General features: G+C 43.0%; 1 protein-coding gene across 1 annotated transcript in view; it reads left to right on the forward strand.

Annotated features, from left to right (window-relative positions):
* The window catches only part of CHM (CHM Rab escort protein), a 109,894-nt gene extending 88,807 nt beyond the window's left edge, over positions 1–21,087 (forward strand). The window contains exons 12-15 of the mRNA XM_070759747.1: positions 1–60; positions 6,880–6,969; positions 16,964–17,133; positions 20,366–21,087. The exon at positions 1–60 is cut by the window's left edge and continues 37 nt beyond it. Of these exons, the coding sequence (XP_070615848.1) occupies positions 1–60; positions 6,880–6,969; positions 16,964–17,133; positions 20,366–20,551 (506 nt within the window). The 3' untranslated portion in view covers positions 20,552–21,087. The remainder of the gene's footprint in view (positions 61–6,879; positions 6,970–16,963; positions 17,134–20,365) is intronic.
* The last annotated feature ends 1,204 nt before the right edge of the window (positions 21,088–22,291 follow it).

Below are 22,291 nucleotides of genomic sequence, written 5' to 3' on the forward strand. Positions count from 1 at the left end.
AGCCAGCTGTTTGCCTCGTAGAATTGTGTTCTTCAGCTATGATCTGCATGAAAAATACATGTAAGTAGACCCAGTTTCCCCAGGAGTACGTCTGAACTGGAGATCATCCACAATTACATTGGAAGCACAGGTTGTTTTATTGATAGGTACCAGTAATGGAAGAGAAAGAGCTTAAAGGAGAGAGGAGGTTAGAAGTCCAACTTTACAGATGAATGCAAACCACCCTTTTATTTGATAACTTAGCTTCCCATCACATAAGTTAGCTCATTACCCTGTTTCCCCGAAAATAAGACGTACCCCGAAAGTAAGGCATGTCAGAGGTTTTGCAGAATTTGCTAATATAAGGCACCCCCGAAAATAAGGCGTAGTCAAGTTTACATACGGTACGGTGGAAAAACATACGGTACCATTCAAAGCTGATCATAGTGATACTGTAATAATTTGGCGTCCCTTGCTGGCCCCTTCCATCGCTTTGTACCGTCCAGTACAGCAGACACAGTCTGCTGCTGTCTCACCGCCATTACAGTCTCCACTACAGTGCGTAGACTGTAGTTCCTCTGGTGGCTGGAAGCTGCAATAGTAGGAGTATACTGTTGTACCATATAAGTGCCGTCGTTTATGTGTGTGGGTGCCATACTGACAGGTACCGTACCGTAATCAGTGTACCGTACGGTACACTTTCTTTGGGGGTGTCAGCTTTTCTGCCTGTGAATTTGTCTTATTTGAGAAATATAAGGCACCCCCGAAAATAAGACGTAGCACAACTTTTGGAGCAAAAATTAATATAAGACAGTGTCTTATTTTCAGGGAAACACTGTAGTTATGCAATAGGCTATAGCAATCAATTGTTATTGTTTAGGTTAACCTTGATCATTACCATCTTTTAATTACCCCATAATCCCATGCAGGGTGGAGTCTGGGCAACTGAATGGAGCTGAGAGTTCCCCCACCCCAGCAGATATATTCTCATTGTGCCCAGAGGGAGAAATATCTGCCTCTACCTAGGATCAGACTCACAGCCCGCTGATTGTGAGGCGAAAGCTCTACCGCTAGGTCGCCGCACCACTCATTAAGTTAACCTCTTTTGTTTTAATTTTTATTAAACATTGAAAAAGACAGACATGGAAATTTATACAATTTCTTTCTTCAGAACAGTTTCACGTCATTGTTAGTGTGAATTTTAGAATTTTTCCTCTTACATTTTTCGTTTCTATTTATATATACTGCTCAAAAAAAAATAAAGGGAACACTTAAACAACACAATATAACTCCCAGTAAATCAAACTTCTGTGAAATCAAACTGTCCACTTAGGAAGCAACACTGATTGACAATCAATTTCACATGCTATTGTTCACATTCAGCTTTGTACAGAAAGTATTCAATCAGAATATTTCATTCATTCAGATCTAGGATGTATTCTTTGAGTGTTCCCTTCTAAAGTCCAGAGAGTCCACACACAATCTTGAACAGCACAAAAACCACAATCTTGACGAAACAATGAATCAGATAATCTGCCATGAGGCTAAAAACACCAGGCTGCACTTTTATCTGTAGCACTAATTACAGCAGCCCCACCCAACCACAGATGGCCTCATTTTCTCTTGTAATAATCCTTCAGTTGTTGTCCCCTATGCATCACTCTACGCATGCGTGGATGTGTCATTAATTCTTGTTAAGAATCCAGGGATGATACAGATATTTGATCTCCTCCTGGGCTGTCTGCCAAACTCCCCTCTTCCCTGTCACTCACGCTTCCTTGGTCAGAGGAGGCTTCGTCGTCAGATTCCATCGAGAGCAAAACAGGCCTGCGGCATGTGGATGTTTCCACCACATCCACCTGCACATTCCTTGGGGCAGGAGCTGGGCCAGAGCTAACCACAAAACATCCTATGATAAAATACAGGGAATAGTGTAAGGGCAGACTTGATGGACCATGAGGTCTTTTTCTGCTGTCAATCTTCTATGTTTATAAGACTTCATTATTATAAGGACTGGAAACTGTTTTGAAAAGAAATAGAAATACTTTCCTGATTTCCTGATCCCCCCCCCCCCCCCAGCTTTCATATTTGTGGGGATATTAGGTTACTCCAGATAAGGCACTTATTCCCTCACTTTGTAGAAATTGTCATCACTTTTCAGCGAGGTCCCGCGAGGCGGCCATTTCCCCCCCTTCCCAAAATGGCTGCCGGTCCTTGGATTAGAAACTTGGCAGGAGCCCCTCCCCCTTTTGCAACCGACGGTTGTAAATTGGGAAATTCTGCTCTAAGCGTAAGACGTCGTTCGCCTCATTACTTACCTTGCTTCCCTCTGCCTTATTTCTTCCCCCTATTATTAAAATCATTTTAATAAGCTTTGGACAAAAAGGCTCTAATTATGTATTTACACTTCAGGTCAAAGGGACCGTTTAATGCTCGTTCATTAGAATGACAGATGGTTATCTTAATTTTTTAAACTCCGTAAGAAGACGCCACAGGGTGGGAGCACTTGACACACGGCTCTATTTTTTAACCCTTCCTGAATTAGAACTGCATTGCCAACTGAAGGATGCAGGAAAACCTTTGGCAGGAATTCCCAGAGACATGACTCCGCACAACTGGCTGGACTCGAAGCTCAACGTGGGCTGAAGGTTCTCAAGCCCCCAGGAAGAAAATAGGGGGGAGAACCGCATATTTACACGACCTATGACCCAGGAGAAGAGCCTTCTCTGTGGCGGCCCCGACACTCTGGAACCAGCTCCCCCCAGATATCAGAGTTGCCCCCACCCTCCTTGCCTTTCGCAAGCTCCTTAAAACCCACCTCTGTCGTCAGGCATGGGGGAATTGAAATTTCCCTTCCCCCTAGGCTTATAGAATTTATACATGGTATGCTTGTATGTATGAGTGGTTCTTTAAATTGGGGGTTTTTAGATTATTTTTAATATTAGATTTGTTTACATTGTCTTTTTATATTGTTGTTAGCTGCCCCGAGTCTTCGGAGAGAGGCGGCATACAAATCTAATAAATAAATAAATAAAATAATCAAGCCTATTTTTGTAGCTAAGCGAGACGTTTTGGCCCATTTTACGATCTTACTTGCCACAGTGGTTAACTAAGTGAATGACTGCAGCGGTTTACGTTAATAACCTGACATCCCCACTGACATCGATTGGTTCAGACGGTTGCAAATGGGGATTCCCATGTCCCTAGGACAGTGATACACGGACTGCAAAAATAGTGGAAGGTCTGAAGCATAAAACCTATCAGGAAAGACTTAATGAACTTAATCTGTATACAGTGATCCCTCGATTTTCGCGATGTCGATCTTCGCGAAACGCTATATCGCAATTTTTCAAAAAATATTAATTAAAAATATTTTCCCACCCGATGACGTCACTCTCTTCCTTTCTCATCTTTCTTTCTCTCTCTCTTTCTCTCTCTTGCTTCTTCCTCTCTCACACTCTCTTCCTCCCTCTCTCATCTCTTTCTTTCCTTCTCTCTCTTTCTCTATCTCTCCCCCTCTTGCTCGCGGGCAGCGGGCGAGCAGCGGGCGGGCAGCAGCGAGGAGCCGAAGATCGGGGTTTCCCCTTTGCGTGGGCAGCGGGGAAACCCCGATCTTCGGCTCCTCGCTGCTGCGGCGCTGCCGAGCAGATCAGCTGCTGGGCGGCGGAAGGAACCTTCCCTGGGTCTTCCCAGGTGCGGAAGTAAAAACACCATCTGCGCATGCGCGGCCATGGAAAAAAGGGTGCACATGCGCAGATGGTGTTTTTACTTCCGCACCACTATATCGCGAAAAATCGATTATCGCGAGGGGTCTTGGAACGGAACCCTCACGATAATCGAGGGATCACTGTAGTCTGGAGGACAGAAGGGAAAGGGAGGACAAGATCAAAACATTTAAATATGTTAAAGGGTTAAATAAGGTTCAAGAGGGAAATGTTTTTAATAGGAAAGTGAACACAAGAACAAGGGGACACAATCTGAGGTTAGTTGGGGGAAAGATTAGAAGCAACGTGAGAAAATATTATTTGACTGAAAGAGTCGTAGATGCTTGGAACCAGCAGACGTGGTTGGTAAATCCACAGTAACTGAACTTAAACATGCCTGGGATAAACATAGATCCATCCTAAGATAAAATACAGGAAATAAAAGGCAGACTAGGTGGACGATGCATTAAATCGTCCTAAATAGGATGGAGGGGAAGAAATTGTCCTCGGTTGTCCTATGTTCCCCAATCGTGTTGCTGCCTCTCTATTCTTCCTCCTTGGCCTCATTTTAGCAAAAACAAAAATTCAAGACCTGTTATTAATGTGTGGTAATTAGATCTCTTATCAATATACTTTGTTCTTTTGAATTCCAGCCAGATACAGAGGATTAAATAACTTTCAAGAAAGGTCCTTCATCCTTAGCTTTCTTTCCTTCCTCCTCCTCCCCGCTCCCTCCCTCCCTCCCCTTCCCCAAACCTTTTAATTAAAAAAACATTCAATTTTGAATGCTGTGTGGTGAATCATCACACAGTTTTGGTCACCTCTAGTGTTGGGCGAACCGAACTCACACAATTCGGGTCTGTACCGAATTTTGCGGTGTTCGCTATGCCGAACACGAAATTTTTTGAAACTTCAGGCAAAGTTCGGGGTCGTGTTCGGCGTTTGGAGCTTTGACGTCACTGGCAGGTTGCTAAGGGCGCCAAGGTGATCACTTCCTGTATTCCATGGAATCCAGGAAGTGATCACCTTGGCGTTCTTAGCAACCTGCCGGTGACGTCAAAGCTGCGCCCCAGAATCTCTTCATGGGAGGGATTCCCCAGTTCCTTCAAAGGGAGGTCTTCACATAAAAATAAACATTGTTATTTTTACGAAAAAGGACGCCGCAGTGGCGCTGCAAGCAAAGGGTGGTCCTTTCATGTAAAAATAAACATGGAATCCAGGAAGTGATCACCTTGGCGTCCTTAGCAACCTGCCAGTGATGTCAAAGCTCCACCCCCGGAATCTCTTTGTCGGAGGGATTCCCCTTTCGGGTTCGAGTTCAGGTTTGGTTCGGGTTTGGCCGAATTTTGTGTAAAGTTCATCCAAACTTGCCGAACCCGAACACTGTTGGGTTCGCCCATCACTAGTCACCTCATGATAAAAAAGACATTGAGAGTTTAGAAAAGTGCAGAAAAGAGCAACCAAGATGATTAGGGGACTGGGGGCTAAAACATATAATGAACGGCTGCAGGAACCGGGCATGGCTAGTCTAGTGAAGAGAAGGACCAAGGGAGACATGATAGCACTCTTCCAATGTTTGAGGGGCTGCCACAGAGAAGAGGGGGTCAAGCTATTTTCCAAAGCACCTGAAGGCCGAATGATGGATGGAAACTGAACAAGGAGAGATTAAACCTGGAAATTAGGATACATTTTCTGACACTGAGAGCAATCAACCAATGGAACAGAAGTTGCCTTCAGATTTTTGTAGGGCTTCATCCCCGGAAGCTTTCAAGAAGGGACTGGACTGCCATCTGTCAGAAATGGTGTAGGGTGTCCTGCTTATAGCATTTACACTTCTTCTTTTTTAAAATAAACTTTATTGATTTTCTTAAAATTGACAAACAAACACACATTTAACATAAAATTGGGGTTGCAAATACCCCGCTTTTTCAAGAAGTCAAATTGCATTACAGAAAAAAGAATACATTATTAATATGTTAAGTCGACCTATTACTTTAAGTAAAAAGAAGAGATTTTATGTTACCTTATTATGAAAAAAACCCATAAACTTCATATCTAAGCAAAGTACAAACACAAGAATTAAATCCTAACCATACTACTATTGTGCATTTTTAATCCATGTATACACTTTATTCCAAATCACATACAATTCAGATTCTTCTTGGTTATTTAACCGTCTTGTCATCATATCCATTTCAGTGGTCTAATATTTTCTTAATAACCTCCTCCTCTTTGGGAATATCTTCCCCCTTCCAATTTTGGGCATATACTATCCTGGCCGCTGTCGCTATGTGAATAACTAGATGTAAAATATCTTTCTTATCTTTCTGTTTGTTTATACCTAGTAAGTAAAATTCCGGAGTTTTTTCTATCTCTTGCTTGGAAAATGATAGAAAGAATAATAAAAGAAATAATAAAGCATTTACACTTCTATACCACTTCATGGTGCCTTTACAGCCTACTCTAAGCAGTTTACAGAATCAGCATATTGCTCCCAACAATCTGGGCCCTCATTTTACCCACCTTGGAAGGATGGAGGGCTGAGTCAACCTTGAGCCAGTGGTGAGATTTGAACTGCTGAACTACAGCTAGCAGTTAGCTGAAGTAGCCTGAAGTGCTGCCTTCTAACCACTGCGCCACTCCAGCTCTGCTTGGATTGGGGGGAGGGGGGTTGCACTAGATGACCCTCAAAGACCCTTCCGGGTCTATTAATCTCTTACAAGTTGCCGTTGCTTCGGAGAAGCAGAAGTTATGATATTAGTGTGACCCTTCAAGACCCAAAGCATAACAGTTCTACTTCTATCACACTGCCTTGACACTGAAACCTGTAGAAGATCGCATGACTTCCAACGGCAACCTGTCACCTTCACTTGCATTGCTTCCAAGCATGCTGTGGTTCAACCCCAAATAATTTTGAGTCATCAAAACATTCAAATAATTGAAGTCAGTCAATTCATGGATCCAAAAACTCTTGGCTCCAATTCAACTGAGATCCACATCTCTTCCACCAGGCCTCGAATCCTCAATGGTTGCTGTTTAAACCTTCTTGTTAATCGTTGATTTTTGTGGGTTGGGAGTCCTTCTGTATCGTCGCTGGTCACCTTGAGTTTTCATTACCAATAGCAAGACAGGATATAAATGCAGTGAATGAATCAGTGCCTTGAATAACCACTTTGCTCTTCTATTCTTTCAACAGATTTGGTTCATTTGACCTGTCCTTCCATTCAAACTGCTAAAGAAGACTTGACACACGTCGTGGAGCAGTTATTCAATGTTGCAGAAACAGGTGAAGTGTGTGTGTGCGAGAGAGAGAGAGAGAGAAAGAAGGAGTTTAACATTAAACAAAAATGAAGATTGGCCATTTTTCTTCCCATTCAAGGTGCCCGACACCCATTCTGTAATCACCATCCCGCTTTTCTGCCAAATGTGTGACCCTGTAATTTTTTTCCCCCCAAGTGTGAAGGGAGCATGAAGTTGAAATGGGTTGAAAATCCCATCTTTTTTTAATTTATTTTTTTTATTATTAGATTTGTATGCCGCCCCTCTCCGCAGACTCGGGGGCGGCTCACAACCGTGATAAAAACAATATATAATGACAAATCTAAATAATTAGAATCTAAAATAACAGTAGTACATTTAAAAAATCTAAAAAGCAAGGAACCCCGATATAAAAAACATACATACAGTCATATCATGCACAAAAACTACATAGGCAGGGGGAGATGTCTCAGTTCCCCCACGCTTGACGACAGAGGTGGGTTTTAAGGAGTTTTCGAAAGGCTAGGTGGGTAGGGGCAGTTCTAATCTCTGGAGGGAGCTGATTCCAGAGGGTCGGAGCCGCCACAGAGAAGGCTCTTCCCCTGGGTCCCGCCAGACAACATTGTTTAGTTGACGGGACCCGGAGAAGACCAACTCTGTGGGACCTAACCGGCCGCTGGGATTCGTGCAGCAGAAGGCGGTCTCGCAGATATCCTGGTCCGGTGCCATGAAAGGCTTTATATGTACTGACCAACACTTCGAATTGTGACCGGAAACTGATCGGCAACCAATGCAGACTGTGGAGTGTTGGAGTAACATGGGCATATTTGGGAAAGCCCATGATTGCTCTCGCAGCTGCATTCTGCACAATCTGAAGTTTCCGAACACTCTTCAAAGGTAGCCCCATCGCTACTGGTTCGCTCAAGGGTGTGCGCAACACTTCTGCACATGTCCAGAAGTGTCCGTGGCGGATGAGCGGAGTCTCCTGTTACCACTACTACCGATTTGTGGATCCAGGCCATTAACGGTAGCAACCCACCACTGGCATGAAGGTTTCAAATCTTTTCCCCTGAAACATTTCACCATCTCCAAGGCAGGGCTGGGCAACTATGGCCTTTTTACAATTTGTGGTCTTCCAACTCCCAGAATTCCTATGCCAGCCATTTTCAACATGCTCATGGCTGGCTCGGGAATTCTGGGGAGTTGAAGTCCATAGGGGCTATGGCTGGCCAGCCCTGCTCTAAAGGGTGAGAAACAGCTTCAGGAAAATAACATTTGTTCCTCCAGGGCTGGGGAATTCTGGGAGCTGAAATCCAAATATCTTCAAGTTGCCAAGGTTGGGAAACACTGCTCCAGGGAATAGTAGCCGTTTGAGATTGTTCTGCCAGGCTCTATGATATGAGTCTCCCAAAAATTCAAGAGTAAAAATTTCAGACACACACACACACCTGAAAGTTCAAAAACAATGTCCTTTATCACAAAATTCAAAAGAAACAAAGCACCCTTTTTGTATTGCAAAGAGCACTCGTCCAAAAACAATCTTGTAGGCTGTACAATCCCCTTAATCAGTCCTTAAGTACTTAGCTAGCAGCTGTGAAGAAACGTCACAGCCCTCCTTCTTCCACGAAGTGAGACACACACACTTTGCTCTGCTTTGGTCTCATCATCTCGAGGCTTGACTACTGTAATGCTCTCTACATGGGGCTACCTTTGAAAAGTGTTCGGAAACTTCAGATCGTGCAGAATGCAGCTGTGAGAGCTATCATGGCCTTTCCTAAATATGCCCATGTTACACCAACACTCCGCAGTCTGCATTGGTTGCCGATCACTTTCCGGTCACAATTCAAAGTGTTGGTTATGACCTATAAAGCCCTTCATGGCACCGGACCAGAATATCTCCGGGACCGCCTTCTGCCGCACGAATCCCAGCGACCAGTTAGGCCACACAGAGTTGGCCTTCTCCGGGTCCCGTCAACTAAACAATGTCGTTTGGCGGGACCCAGGGGAAGAGCCTTCTCTGTGGGGGCCCCGACCTTTTGGAACCAACTCCCCCCAGATATCAGAGTTGCCCCCACCCTCCTTGCCTTTCGTAAAGCTCTTAAGACCCATCTTTGTCGTCAGGCATGGGGGAACTGACACATCTCCCCCGGCCATATACAGTTTATACATGGAATGTTTGTGTGTGTGTTTGCTTTTAATAATGGGGTTTTTAGTGTTTTTTAAATTATTAGATTTGTTTTTTACATTGTTCTTGTTATTGTTGTGAGCCGCCCCGAGTCTACGGAGAGGGGCGGCATACAAATCTAATAAATAATAATAATAAAATAATAATAACACTTCCTCATCTGAATCGACCGAAGATAATGGAGATTGGCTTCCTGCGCTGTGTGCCAAGCCCCCCTCTTCCAAGGAACCCCCACCTTCTTCGGCCGAGGAAACGGCACTACCTGACTCTGTCAGCAATAAAACAGGCCTATGACATGTTGATGTTTCCCCTGCATCCACCTCCACATTCCTTGGGGCAGGAGCTGGGCCAGAGCCAACCACAACAGAGATTAAATTTGTAGTCCCCCTTCCTACAATAACAGTAGTCCTTGACTTGCAACCACAATTGAGCCCAAAAATTTCTGTTGCTAACTGAGACAGTTGTTAAATGAATTTTGCCTCATTTTACAACCCCATTAATGGAGTCTCTGCAACCACGGTTTTTAAGTGAATTTGATTTCCCCACACTGACTTTGCTTGGCAGAAGGTCGCAAAAGGGGATCACATGACCCTGGCATGACACTGTAATCCACCATAAATACGAACCAGCTGCCAGGCATCCAAATTTTGATCACACGGCCACAGAATGCTGCGATGGTGTCAAAAGTGTGAAAAACTGTCATAACTCACTTTTTTTCCAGTGTTGTTGTAACTTCAGTCTCAAAATCACAGATGTCAAACTCAAATTGCCATCATGTGACGTTTTGCGATGTTTTTCCACCTTTGTGGAGCTGAGGTGGGCGTGACCTGCGCTTGACACATACGGCCAGTGGGCCACCAGTTTGACATCCTGCTCTAAATGAACTATTGTAAGTCAAGGATTACCTTAATGCAGACTTCAAAAGATTCCCGGGATCAATTCATTAAGGAGGAGGAAGAGGAGGAGAAGGAGGAGGAGAAGAGGAGGAGAAAAAGAGGGGAAGAGGAGGAGGAGGAGAAGAAGACAAGAGGAGGAGGAGAAGAGGAGGAGAAAAAGAGGGGAAGAGGAGGAGGAGGAGAAGAGACGAAGGAGGGGAGGAGGAGAAGAAGACAGGAGAAGGAGGAGAAAGAGGGAGGGGAGGAGGAGAAGGATGAAGAGGTGGAGAGGAGGACAAGAGCAGAAGGAGGAGGAAGAGGAGGAGGAGAAAAAGGGGAAGAGGAGGAGGAGGAGAAGGAGGAGGAGAAGAAGACAAGAGGAGGAGAAGACAAGAGGAGGAGAAGGAGGAAGAAGTGGAGAGGAGGACAAGAAGAGCAGAAGGAGGAGGAAGAGGAGAGGGAGGAGGAGAAGAAGGAAATGGAGGAGGAGGAGAAAAGAAGAAGAAGTAGAAGAAGGAAGTAGAAGAAGAAGGAAGTAGAAGAAGGAAGTAGAAGTTTTCTTCTACTTTGTTATCACTAACAGAGAGTTGAAATAAACCTTGGTAGCTCCTTTGCTTCAAACAAAGCTTCTCAAACTTAAATTCTCTAACTTTTACTGCGATCCAGAACTACCAGAGCCTAAACAGGAAAGAAAAAAAAAAGGCTGCCTCTTTAACATTGCCTCCCCTTCCCTTCCCTCCCAGCTTCCCCTCCCCTTTCTTTCTTAGCATTAATCTTAATGTTTAAAATGGTCTAGTTTTGAAGTGATGTATTGTTTAGAAGCTGCCCGGAGTTCGTTGAGAGGAAGCCTCTGATCAGAAAGAGTCCTCAGGTGCACTGAGGCACTGAGAAGGTAGTTTTCACTGACACATAGGCCTTTTTATCATCAAGATGAGGTAGTAGTCGTATTTTAATTAAAATGTCAGAACAAATACTGTTGGAGTTATTGAAAATGAATCACCAGATAAAGCGAGCACTGGGCCATGGCAGGTCAGAGAAGCAAAGTCACCTAAAGGAAGAGGACTTTATTCATTTTCCTGCCTAAATTATGAAGAAGTAACTTTTAAAAAAAAAAAAAAAGAGCCGGAGGAACTTTTAATAATATTTGAGAAAAGGCTCCATTCACTCCTGGCGGATGGCTCCTCCCAAACGATGCGAGAAGAAATGAACTATTATTTTTGGGAACGGTTGTTTGAAGATTACAGGCAACAATTTATTCGCAGGCAGAAAAAAGTCTCCAGATAATCTCCCCTCTTGACTGCTAGATGCTCTGTGGCACCTATCTTTTTTCAAAAGATAATAATAATAATAATAATAATAATAATAATAATAATAATACATCGCAATCCCAGGGGACAGCAGAATTGAGGAGAAGCAGCTAGAGAAATTAGTGAAATGCGAAGATCTAAAAATCGAGCTGCAAAGACTCTGGCATAAGCCCGTGAAATTGATCCCAGTGGTACTTGGCACGCTCGGCGCAGTGCCAAAGGATCTCAGAGGACATTTGAAAACCATCGGAATTGACAAAATCTCCATCTGTCAATTGCAAAAGGCCGCTTTACTGGGATCGGCAAACATAATTCGCCGCTACATCACGCAGTCCTAGGTGCTTGGGAAGCGCCCGACTGGTGATGAAATACAAAATTGACATACTACTACTACTACTACTACTAATAATAATAATAATAATAATAATAATAATAATAATAATAATAATAATAATTAATAATTATTATTATTATAACTGACAAGGTTTTGAAATACAGTACGCTGGACCTCCCGATTGTGGAAAAGAAAAAAGTATAGATCATTGATGTCGCCATACCAGGTGGCAATTGAATTGATGAAAAACAAGGAAAATTTAGCCGATATCAGGATCTTAAAATCGAACTATAATGACTCTGGCATAAACCAGTACAGGTGGTCCCAGTAGTAATCGGCACATTGGGTGCTGTGCCAAAAGACCTCAACCGGCATTTGAAAACAATAAACATCAACAAAATCACGATTTGTCAAGTTGCAAAAGGCCACCGTACTTGGATCTGCGTGTATCATATGAAAATATATCACACAGTCCTAGACACTTGGGAAGTGTTCCACTTGTGATTTGGTGATACAAAATCCAGTATATCAATCTCGTTTGCTGTGTATTACTATTCTTTTTGGATAATAATAATAATAATAATAATAATAATAATAATAATAATAATAATAATATAGCAGCAGCTCTTTATTTATTTATTTTATTTATTTATTAGATTTGTATGCCGCCCCTCTCCGAAGACTCGGGGCGGCCAACAACAACAAGAAAGACAATGTAAACAAATCTAATATTAAAATAATCTTAAAAACCCCAATTTAAAGAACCAATCATACATACAAACATACCATGTATAAATTTTATAAGCCTAGGGGGAAGGGAAAATTTCAATTCCCCCATGCCTGACGACAGAGGTGGGTTTTAAGGAGCTTGCGAAAGGCAAGGAGGGTGGGGGCAACTCTGATATCTGGGGGGAGCTGGTTCCAGAGGGTCGGGGCCGCCACAGAGAAGGCTCTTCTCCTGGGTCCCGCCAAACAACATTGTTTAGTCGACGGAACCCGGAGAAGGCCAACTCTGTGGGACCTAACCGGTCGGTGGGATTCGTGCGGCAGAAGGCGGTCCCGGAGACATATATACCTCTTCACAGTGCTTTTATAACCACCTTTAAGCAGTTTACAGAGTCAGCCTATTGCTCCCAACAATCTGGATCCTTATTTTACTGACTTCAGAAGGATGGAAGGCTGAGTCAACCTTGAGCCGGTCAGGATCGAAATGCGGGCAGTGGGCAGAATTTACCCACAATACTACACTCTAACCACTGGGAGGGAGGGAAGGAAAAAAGGAAAGAAGGGAAGAAATGAAAGAAGGAAGGAAGGAAGGAAGGAAGGAAGGAAGGAAGGGCAATAGCACACAGACTTCTATACTGCTGCATAATGCTTTTACAGTCCCCTCTTAAAAGATTTACAGAGTCGTCACATTGCCTCCAACAATTTGACTCCTCATTTTACTGACCTCAGAAGGATGGAAGAGTCAACCTTCAGACTGGTGAGATTCGAATTGCCAAATTGCAAGTGGTTGGAAGTGAACAAAATAAGCCTGCAGTGCTGCACTCTAAGCACTGTGCCATTAAGGCTCTTTTCTGTTCTGTTGTTCACAATGGTGTCTGTAGGTTGCCCATTTTGGAGGATGGTCTTCTCTTTCAGGGATGGACATTTTCCCCCCAGTGGAAAAAGTACTTTTGCAAGAGAAAACCCATTGGCAGAAGATGCTTAACGGGCAATGTACGGAGTGTGCTATGCATCACATGCTCAGGATCTCATCAACAGATGATTTTTGGTTTTTATCACGATAGAAGAAATGAAACAGGTGCCGTTCCTGTTTTATTTTTACAATCACTTGTGAACATTCCCTTTTTGAGTAGGGGAGAAGATACAGAGGCTAAAATTTTCCCCTGGCTTGATGATACACTCCCAGCATCAAAGCCGGTTGAGATCTGGACAAAAGGAAAGGAAATTGATTCAGTTAATTGAAATACATGAAAAACATTAACTGTAGATCGTTTGATTAGTTCTTCGATATTTAAACATCTCTCATCTGGTCTCATTAAAAATTAGAATTCAATGATTATTGCGGAGGCTTGATGAACTACATCTGGACTTAAAAGATTGAACATCCCCAATTAAAAACAAGGCTCAGTGATTTTCCCATAGTCTTCTAACCTCTTCTCGTCCCTGCTGCCTCCCAATAAAATGATGAACTCCATATGCAAGAGATGGAATTATCAGCCGATTATATTCATAAAAGATTTATCCATCACATAGGACAGTGGGTAATGATAGGAGTAGTAGTAATCGTAGGAACATGAAAAAGTTGTCAAAAATAAGATGAAAACCTTATGGGACTTATTTTCATTATTATACTTCTGTAGAGATGTAGTTATTTCTTATATATAGTGTAACTCCACCTCCTCTTTTATTTGGTCTATTTATTTTAAATAATTTAAATCTCATTTGTCGGTTTCATCCTACCAAGTTTCCGTTAATGGCAACAATATAATATCTTCCCTCATTTAAGTCCTTGGTAAAGACTCGATATGTAGACAAAAATGCCAAACCCAATTTGAAAATCGGGCTGACTGTAATAACTAATAACAACAACAACAACAACAACAACAATAAACAACTATATTAATTATTAATAAATAAATAAATACATTGCTCAAAAAATAAAGGGAACATTTAAACAACACAATATAACTCCAAGTAAATCAAATTTCTGTGAGATCAAACTATCCATTTAGGAAGCAACACTGATAGATAATCAATTTCACATGCTGTTGTACACATTCAACTTTGTACAGAACAAAGTATTCAATGGGAATATTTCATTCATTCAGATCTAGGATGTGTTATTTGAGTGTTCCCTTTATTTTTTTGAGCAGTATACTTGTAATACCATCAGGCAATATCTATCTATCTCGTCTGGGAAGAACATGGAGAGCGGATAGGTTAATAGAAAGGCCAAATTTGGTCTAAAGAGCTAAATGACAGTGTGGCCAACCACCACGACCATCGTCATTGTTATAACAGGCGTCTTGGATGCGATGCCAAAACAACTGGAGCACCAGTTGGTCACCATTTTCATTGACAATATCGCCATCAGTCAGCTGCAAAAGACAGTTTTGCTCAGAACCGTTTATATCCTGCAACGATGCTTTTTACACCATCAAAGGTCCACACCTGCCTATCCCAGATCCCAGGGAAGGATTTGATAGACATGCAGAAAAAAAATGCTAAATCTAGTCTGAACACCTGGCTGACACTGCAATGAACCATAATATAATAATGAAAAGATAGGAATCTGAGTTGTTGTGAAACAAAGAAGCCGTCTCTACTAGGCAGTTTCCCCTGAGATGGCAGAAAGCAGACTACAGTAATTTAGCTGGTCCTCTGATAAACAGAAGTTCTCAAACTGCCTCTGCCTACTACTAGGAGGTCCCTCAGGGCAGCCAATTTGGGTGCGTAGGCTCTTTAAATTCCACATTGTTCTTTTGTCCCCTAAAACAAGGGTCCCCAACCTCTGATCTGTTGTGGTTAGCTCTGGCCCAGCTCCTGCCCCAAGGAATGTGGAGGTGGATGTGGGGGAAACATCCACACGCCGCAGGCCTGTTTTGCTTCCAGTAGAATCTGTCTCCTCTGACCCAGGAAGTGTGAGTGACAGGGAAGAGGGGAGTTTGGCAGACAGCCCAGGAGGAGATCAATCATCTGTATCATCCCTGGATTCTGAACAAGAATTAATGACACATCCACGCATGCGTAGAGTGATGCATAAGAGACAACAACTAAAGGATTATTACAAGAGAAAATGAGGCCACCTGTGGTTGGGCGGGGCTGCTGTAATTAGTGCTACAGATAAAAGTGCAGCCTGGTGTTTTAGCCCCATGGCAGATTATCTGATTATTGTTTCATCAAGATCGTGGTTTTTTGCTATTCAGGATTGTGTGTGTGGACTCTCTGGACTTTAGAATTGGATTCAATTTCCCAGTTATTGGGTGAGCAATTGGATTGCATTTAACCTGTGCCTTGTGTGTACCAGAAAATCCCTTTGACATTTTAAAAAGGGAGCTGTTTCTGTTTTTCTGTTTATAAAAACTTTTGGGGTTTTCCTTTTATCGTGTGGTGTGTGTCTTCCTGGACTAATTACCCTGTAATTACGGGCGGTTGAGACACGCCGGCAGAACACTGATCCATGGCCCAGTATTGGGTCACAGCCCTTTGGGAATTGGGCAGCACAAGCAGCAGGCAATTGCGTTAATGCACAAAGCTCCATTTACACAAGTTGAGACTCTAGAAAAAGTGCAGAGAAGAACAACCAGGACGATTAGGGGACTGGAGGCTAAAACATACAATGAATGGTTGCAGGAATTGGGCATGGCTAGTCTAGTGAAGAGAAGGACCAGGGGAGATATGAAAGCAGTGTTCTAATAGTTAAGGGGCTACCACAGAGAGGAGGGGGTCAAGCCATTTTCTAAGATCAGATAAGGAATAAAGGATGGAAACTGATCAAGGAGAGATTCAACCTGGAAATAAGGAGAAATTTTCTGACAGTGAGAATAATCAACCAGTGGAACAGGAGTTGTCTTTGGAAGTTGTGGGAGCTTCATCGCTGGAGGCTTTCATGAAGAGACTGGACTGTCAGAAATGGTGTAGGACAGTGATGGCGAACCTATGGCATGGGTGCCACAGGTGGCACGTGGAGCCATATCTGATGGCACACGAGCAGTTGTCCTAGCTCAGCTCCAACGTGCAGGTGTGTGCCGGCCAGCTGATTTTTGGTTCACACAGAGGCTGTGGGAGGGCGATTTTGGCTTCCAGAGAGCCTCCAGGGGGTTGGGGGAGGACATTTTTACCCTTCCCTGGCTCCAGGGAAGCCTTTGGAGCCTGGGGAGGGTGAAACATGAGCCTACTGGGCCCACCAGAATTTGGGAAACAGGCCCTTTCCAGCCTCCAGAGGGCCTTCAATGGGCAGAGGAAGCCATTTTCACCCTATCAAGGCATTGAATTATGGGTATGGGCATGTGCCCACAATCTTTTGGGTTTGCCATCACTGGTGTAGGATCTCCTGCTAGGGTGGTGGGTTGGACTAGATGACCTATAAGGTCCCTTCCATTAATCTGTTAAGAGGCGGGCACATGTGGGGAAACCGTCCCATCTCCTCCACCACCACCCCACCCATTGCCCTCACCAGTTCACAGCCGAAAGGTTTCCTACCTTCTTCCTATCAGGAGAATCCCCAATGCTTTGCTTTTCACCTTTTACTGAATTCTTCCATGTTTGAGCTCCTTTGAAAGGTGGCCTCTAAGACCCTTGCCTTGTGCTTTCAGAGGGGGAAGATGAAGCGGAAGGAACCAAGCCTCAGGTTCTGTGGTCCGTGTATTTCAACATGAGGGATTCCTCCAGCGTTGACAGGTCTTCGTATGACAATCTGCCCTCCAACATGTACGTTTGTTCTGGGCCAGACGGGGCCCTCGGGAATGACTGTGCTGTCAAACAGGTAAATTATTCGCTTTCCTGGGTAAGGAAGGCTACATTCAATTTCTCTCAGGCCCAATATATATCAGGTATTTTGGAGGGGTTGGGAGAAAAAAACCTGGACCCTAATTTAAAATACCTTGCATGTCTATTCCCTTGCCTACATTGCTCAAGAATGAATGGCGACTGGATTCTTTGTGGTTTACAGAACTTGAAAACTTTACTTAGGTGCTCATACCGAACCACGTTGTTAACGAAGCTTCAAGCATATTTATATGCTGTGAACCGATTTCTAGCTTAAAAACTATCTGTGTTATGGAATGGGAAAAGACCGACATTTCCCTTTGACTCTCCTTCTTTTGCCATCAATTGGATTTAAAGTCTATGGCCGTGATGGCAAACCTATGGCACGTGTGGCGTTGCCCTATGTCAGCTCCAGCAGGCATGGCCTTCTGAAGGACAAGGGAGACAGTTTTCACCCTTTGCAGGCTTCAGGAAAGTCTCCGGCAACTGGATGATGAAAAATGGGCCTAATGGGCCTACCAGAAGTTCTAAAATGAAATTCTTATAGGCCCGTTTAGGAAAGTATCCTAAAGCCTGGGGTAGGCAAAAAATGGGCCCAACGGACCTACTAGAAGTTCAGAAACAAACTACTGGAAGTTCAGAAAGAAAACTACCGGAAGTTCAGAAACAAACTACCGGACGTTCAGAAACAAACTACTAGAAGTTCAGAAACAAACTACTGGAAGTTCAGAAACAAACTACCGGAAGTTCAGAAACAAACTACCGGACGTTCAGAAAGAAAACTACCGGAAGTTCAGAAACAAACTACCAGAAGTTTAGAAACAAACTACTGGAAGTTCAGAAAGAAAACTACCGGAAGTTCAGAAACAAACTACCGGAAGTTCAGAAAGAAAACTACCAGAGGTTCAGAAAGAAAACTACTGGAAGTTCAGAAATAAACTACTAGAAGTTCAGAAACAAACTACTAAAAGTTCAGAAACAAACTACCGGAAGTTCAGAAAGAAAACTACCGGAAGTTCAGAAAGAAAACTACCGGAAGTTCAGAAAGAAAACTACCGGAAGTTCAGAAACAAACTACCGGAAGTTCAGAAAGAAAACTACCGGAAGTTCAGAAACAAACTACCGGAAGTTCAGAAAGAAAACTACCGGAAGTTCAGAAACAAACTACCGGAAGTTCAGAAAGAAAACTACCGGAAGTTCAGAAACAAACTACCAGAAGTTCATAAACAAACTACCGGAAGTTCAGAAACAAACTACCGGAAGTTCAGAAAGAAAACTACCGGAAGTTCAGAAAGAAAACTACCGGAAGTTCAGAAAGAAAACTACCGGAAGTTCAGAAAGAAAACTACCGGAAGTTCAGAAACAAACTACCGGAAGTTCAGAAAGAAAACTACCGGAAGTTCAGAAACAAACTACCGGAAGTTCAGAAAGAAAACTACCGGAAGTTCAGAAACAAACTACCGGAAGTTCAGAAAGAAAACTACCGGAAGTTCAGAAACAAACTACCGGAAGTTCAGAAAGAAAACTACCGGAAGTTCAGAAACAAACTACCGGAAGTTCAGAAAGAAAACTACCGGAAGTTCAGAAACAAACTACCGGAAGTTCAGAAAGAAAACTACCGGAAGTTCAGAAACAAACTACCGGAAGTTCAGAAAGAAAACTACCGGAAGTTCAGAAACAAACTACCGGAAGTTCAGAAAGAAAACTACCGGAAGTTCAGAAACAAACTACCGGAAGTTCAGAAAGAAAACTACCGGAAGTTCAGAAACAAACTACCGGAAGTTCAGAAACAAACTACTAGAAGTTCAGAAACAAACTACTGGAAGTTCAGAAACAAACTACCGGAAGTTCAGAAACAAACTACTAGAAGTTCAGAAACAAACTACTGGAAGTTCAGAAAGAAAACTACCGGAAGTTCAGAAACAAACTTCCGGAAGTTCAGAAAGAAAACTACCGGAAGTTCACAAAGAAAACTACCGGAAGTTCAGAAACAAACTACCGGAAGTTCAGAAAGAAAACTACCGGAAGTTCAGAAAGAAAACTACCGGAAGTTCAGAAAGAAAACTACCGGAAGTTCAGAAACAAACTACCGGAAGTTCAGAAAGAAAACTACCGGAAGTTCAGAAACAAACTACCGGAAGTTCAGAAAGAAAACTACCGGAAGTTCAGAAACAAACTACCGGAAGTTCAGAAAGAAAACTACCGGAAGTTCAGAAACAAACTACCGGAAGTTCAGAAACAAACTACCGGAAGTTCAGAAACAAACTACCGGAAGTTCAGAAACAAACTACCGGTAGGCCCTTTGGGCCCATTTTTCACCATCCACAAGGTCCGGATGCTTTAGTGAGGCCTGTACACATGTGTAGGGGGGAGCACAGGGAGGGTTGTACGTGCATCCATGGGGGGAGGACATTGCATTATGGGTGTGGGCACACGCATACACGCATGTGCTATCACATGTGCGTGCACTCTTTTGGCACCCGAGCAAAAAAAGGTTTGCCAACACTGGTCTATGGCATTGTGTTTATACTTCTTTACATTGATCCCTGTCTTTTTAACATAGAGGTGAGCTACGTATAGTCCAGGGTCTATAAGTAATTCATTCAAAATTTTCTGCTGACAAATGGAATAAAATAGAATAGAATAGAATTCTTTATTGGCCAAGTGTGATTGGACACACAAGGAATTTGTCTTTGGTGCATATGCTTTCAGTGTACATAAAAGAAAATATACATTTGTCAAGAATCATGAGGTACAACACTTAATGATTGTCATAGGGTACAAATAATCAATCAGGAAACAATATTAATAAAAATCGTAAGGATGCAAGCAACAAGTTACAGTCGTACAGCCATAAGTGGGAGGAGATGGGTGATAGGAATGATGACAAAAAATTAGTAGTAACAGTAGGGCAGACTTAGGAAAATTCAGTAAAAACTATCCTGACAGCTTGGCAGCCTAGGAGGGTACAGAAGGTATGGATGGGAGGGAGGGAGGGAGGGTGGAAGGAACCTACAAGGTCCCTTCCAACGCAAATAAATATATAAATAAAAAGGAAGGAGAAAGAGAAAGAACTGGGTCAAAGCATCTAGATGCTAAATTGTATTGACCACCATCTGTAATAAAACCTATTTGAGAAATAGGTCTCAACAACCCAGCTAAAATGAAAGATTGCCAAGAAGCCCCCCCTCCCCAAAGATTTCCAAAATAATATATTGGTTTTCCAACAGGCCGAAGCCATCTTTCAAGAAATGTTCCCCAGCGAAGAATTCTGTCCCCCACCTCCAAATCCAGAAGATATCATCTACGACGGAGATGGGACTCAGCCCGAAGATCCTGGATTCAGCAACCCACCAGAAGACAAAACAGAGAAGGTGCCTGAGAAGAGCCCTGAAGAAGGACCTCCTGAGGAATGAGGCAGCGAGAAGGCCAGAATCGGAGCCACGTGACTCCAGACTCCGAGCAGAGTTCCATCACTTGTGATGTGCATCATGTGTAACTCCAGGAATCTGGCTGGGACTTTTGCGGAGTTGGTTTACTAGACTGGATTGAGTTGGGGAATATGAAGGGCCTTCCAGTCATTGGGTTAACACAGTATTACATGCTTGACTCATTTCTCCTAGAAACCCACGTCAATAAGGCTTTCCAGGCTTCAGGGGATTACGCCAGTTGGCCAAAGTCAACAGTAGCTCCATATGTCATTTGGCTTCTTTTCAAAACAGGAGGGCAAAGCTGATTCCCGGGCATTCTCACCTCCCCAATCCCTTCCGGTTGGGAGCATATGTCTGTTAACGGCACAACATTCTTCTTCCTGAAGGAACACCTTTCGTTATTAACCCCCGGTTCTGTTTGGCTTGCTGTACGGAATAATATCTGAAGTGGCTTTAAAACTCACTGTCTTAAACTCAGTAAAATGGCGTAATAAAATTAGATAGCGCAGCTGTCTTGGAAATGGTGAGTTGGTCGCATTTTTAAACATTCAAACACCTGTGTATTAAATTTGCTCCTGGCCAGTTTTGAATGGTCACAAAAATAATCTTCTAGAACCATTGTGGATTTTTACCCCCGTGTTTATGAATTACATACAAATATGCCAAAAAGCACACCTGGGTTTGGCAAAAGGAAGGAAGACAAGCAAAGCATGTCAGACAGGTACAGCTCAAAAGATGATACTTTTTCCCCCCAAAGGAGTCATTTATCTGTAGGATAATTAATCATGTTAAAGAAAGATAAGGTTAATTGAATTTTTTAACGAGTGGCGGTGTTATCCTTCAAGCCTGTTGAAGTTCATTCAATATCCACACCTTTTTATTCCCCTGCTGCTGAAGTGATCCAGTAGAAAATGAATCCTTTTAAGCAATAGGTTTTTTAAAAATAAAAACTAAAAACTGTATTTATAAGCAAACATCTTGAGGTGGGCCTTAAGAAGAGCAAAGGTTTTGAGGTTCTGTGGATAGAAACATAGAAGATTGATGGCAGAAAAAGACCTCATGATCCATCTAGTCTGCCCTTATACTATTTTCTGTATTTTATCTTAGGATGGATCTATGTTCATCCCAGGCATGTTTAAATTCAGTTCCTGTGGATTTACCAACCACGTCTGCTGGAAGTTAGTTCCAAGGATCTACTACTCTTTCAGTAAAATAATATTTGCTCATGTTGCTTTTGATCTTTCCCCCAACTAACTTCAGATTGTGCCCCCTTGTTCTTGTGTTCATTTTCCTATTAAAAACACTTCCCTCCTGGACCTTATTTAACCCTTTAACATATTTAAATGTTTCGATCATGTCCCCCCTTTTCCTTCTGTCCTCCAGACTATACAGATTGAGTTCATTAAGTCTTTCCTGATACGTTTTATGCTTAAGACCTTCCACCATTCTTGTAGCCCGTCTTTGGACCCGTTCAATTTTGTCAATATCTTTTTGTAGGTGAGGTCTCCAGAACTGAACACATGTGGCTTGATTGGCAGGGCAAGGATACTGCAAAATCTCCATTCCTGCCCCACTCTGGGGCCAGCCAGAGGTGGTATTTGCTGGTTCTCCGAACTAGCCAAAATTTCCGCTACCGGTTCTCCGGAACCTGTCAGAACCTGCTGGATTTCACCCCTGGCACACACCTTGGTTGAGAGAAGTGCTGGCACCACCTGTGGGTGCCAC

Source organism: Erythrolamprus reginae, chromosome 8, assembly GCF_031021105.1.
Source record: "Erythrolamprus reginae isolate rEryReg1 chromosome 8, rEryReg1.hap1, whole genome shotgun sequence".
Classification (NCBI taxonomy): domain Eukaryota; kingdom Metazoa; phylum Chordata; class Lepidosauria; order Squamata; family Dipsadidae; genus Erythrolamprus; species Erythrolamprus reginae.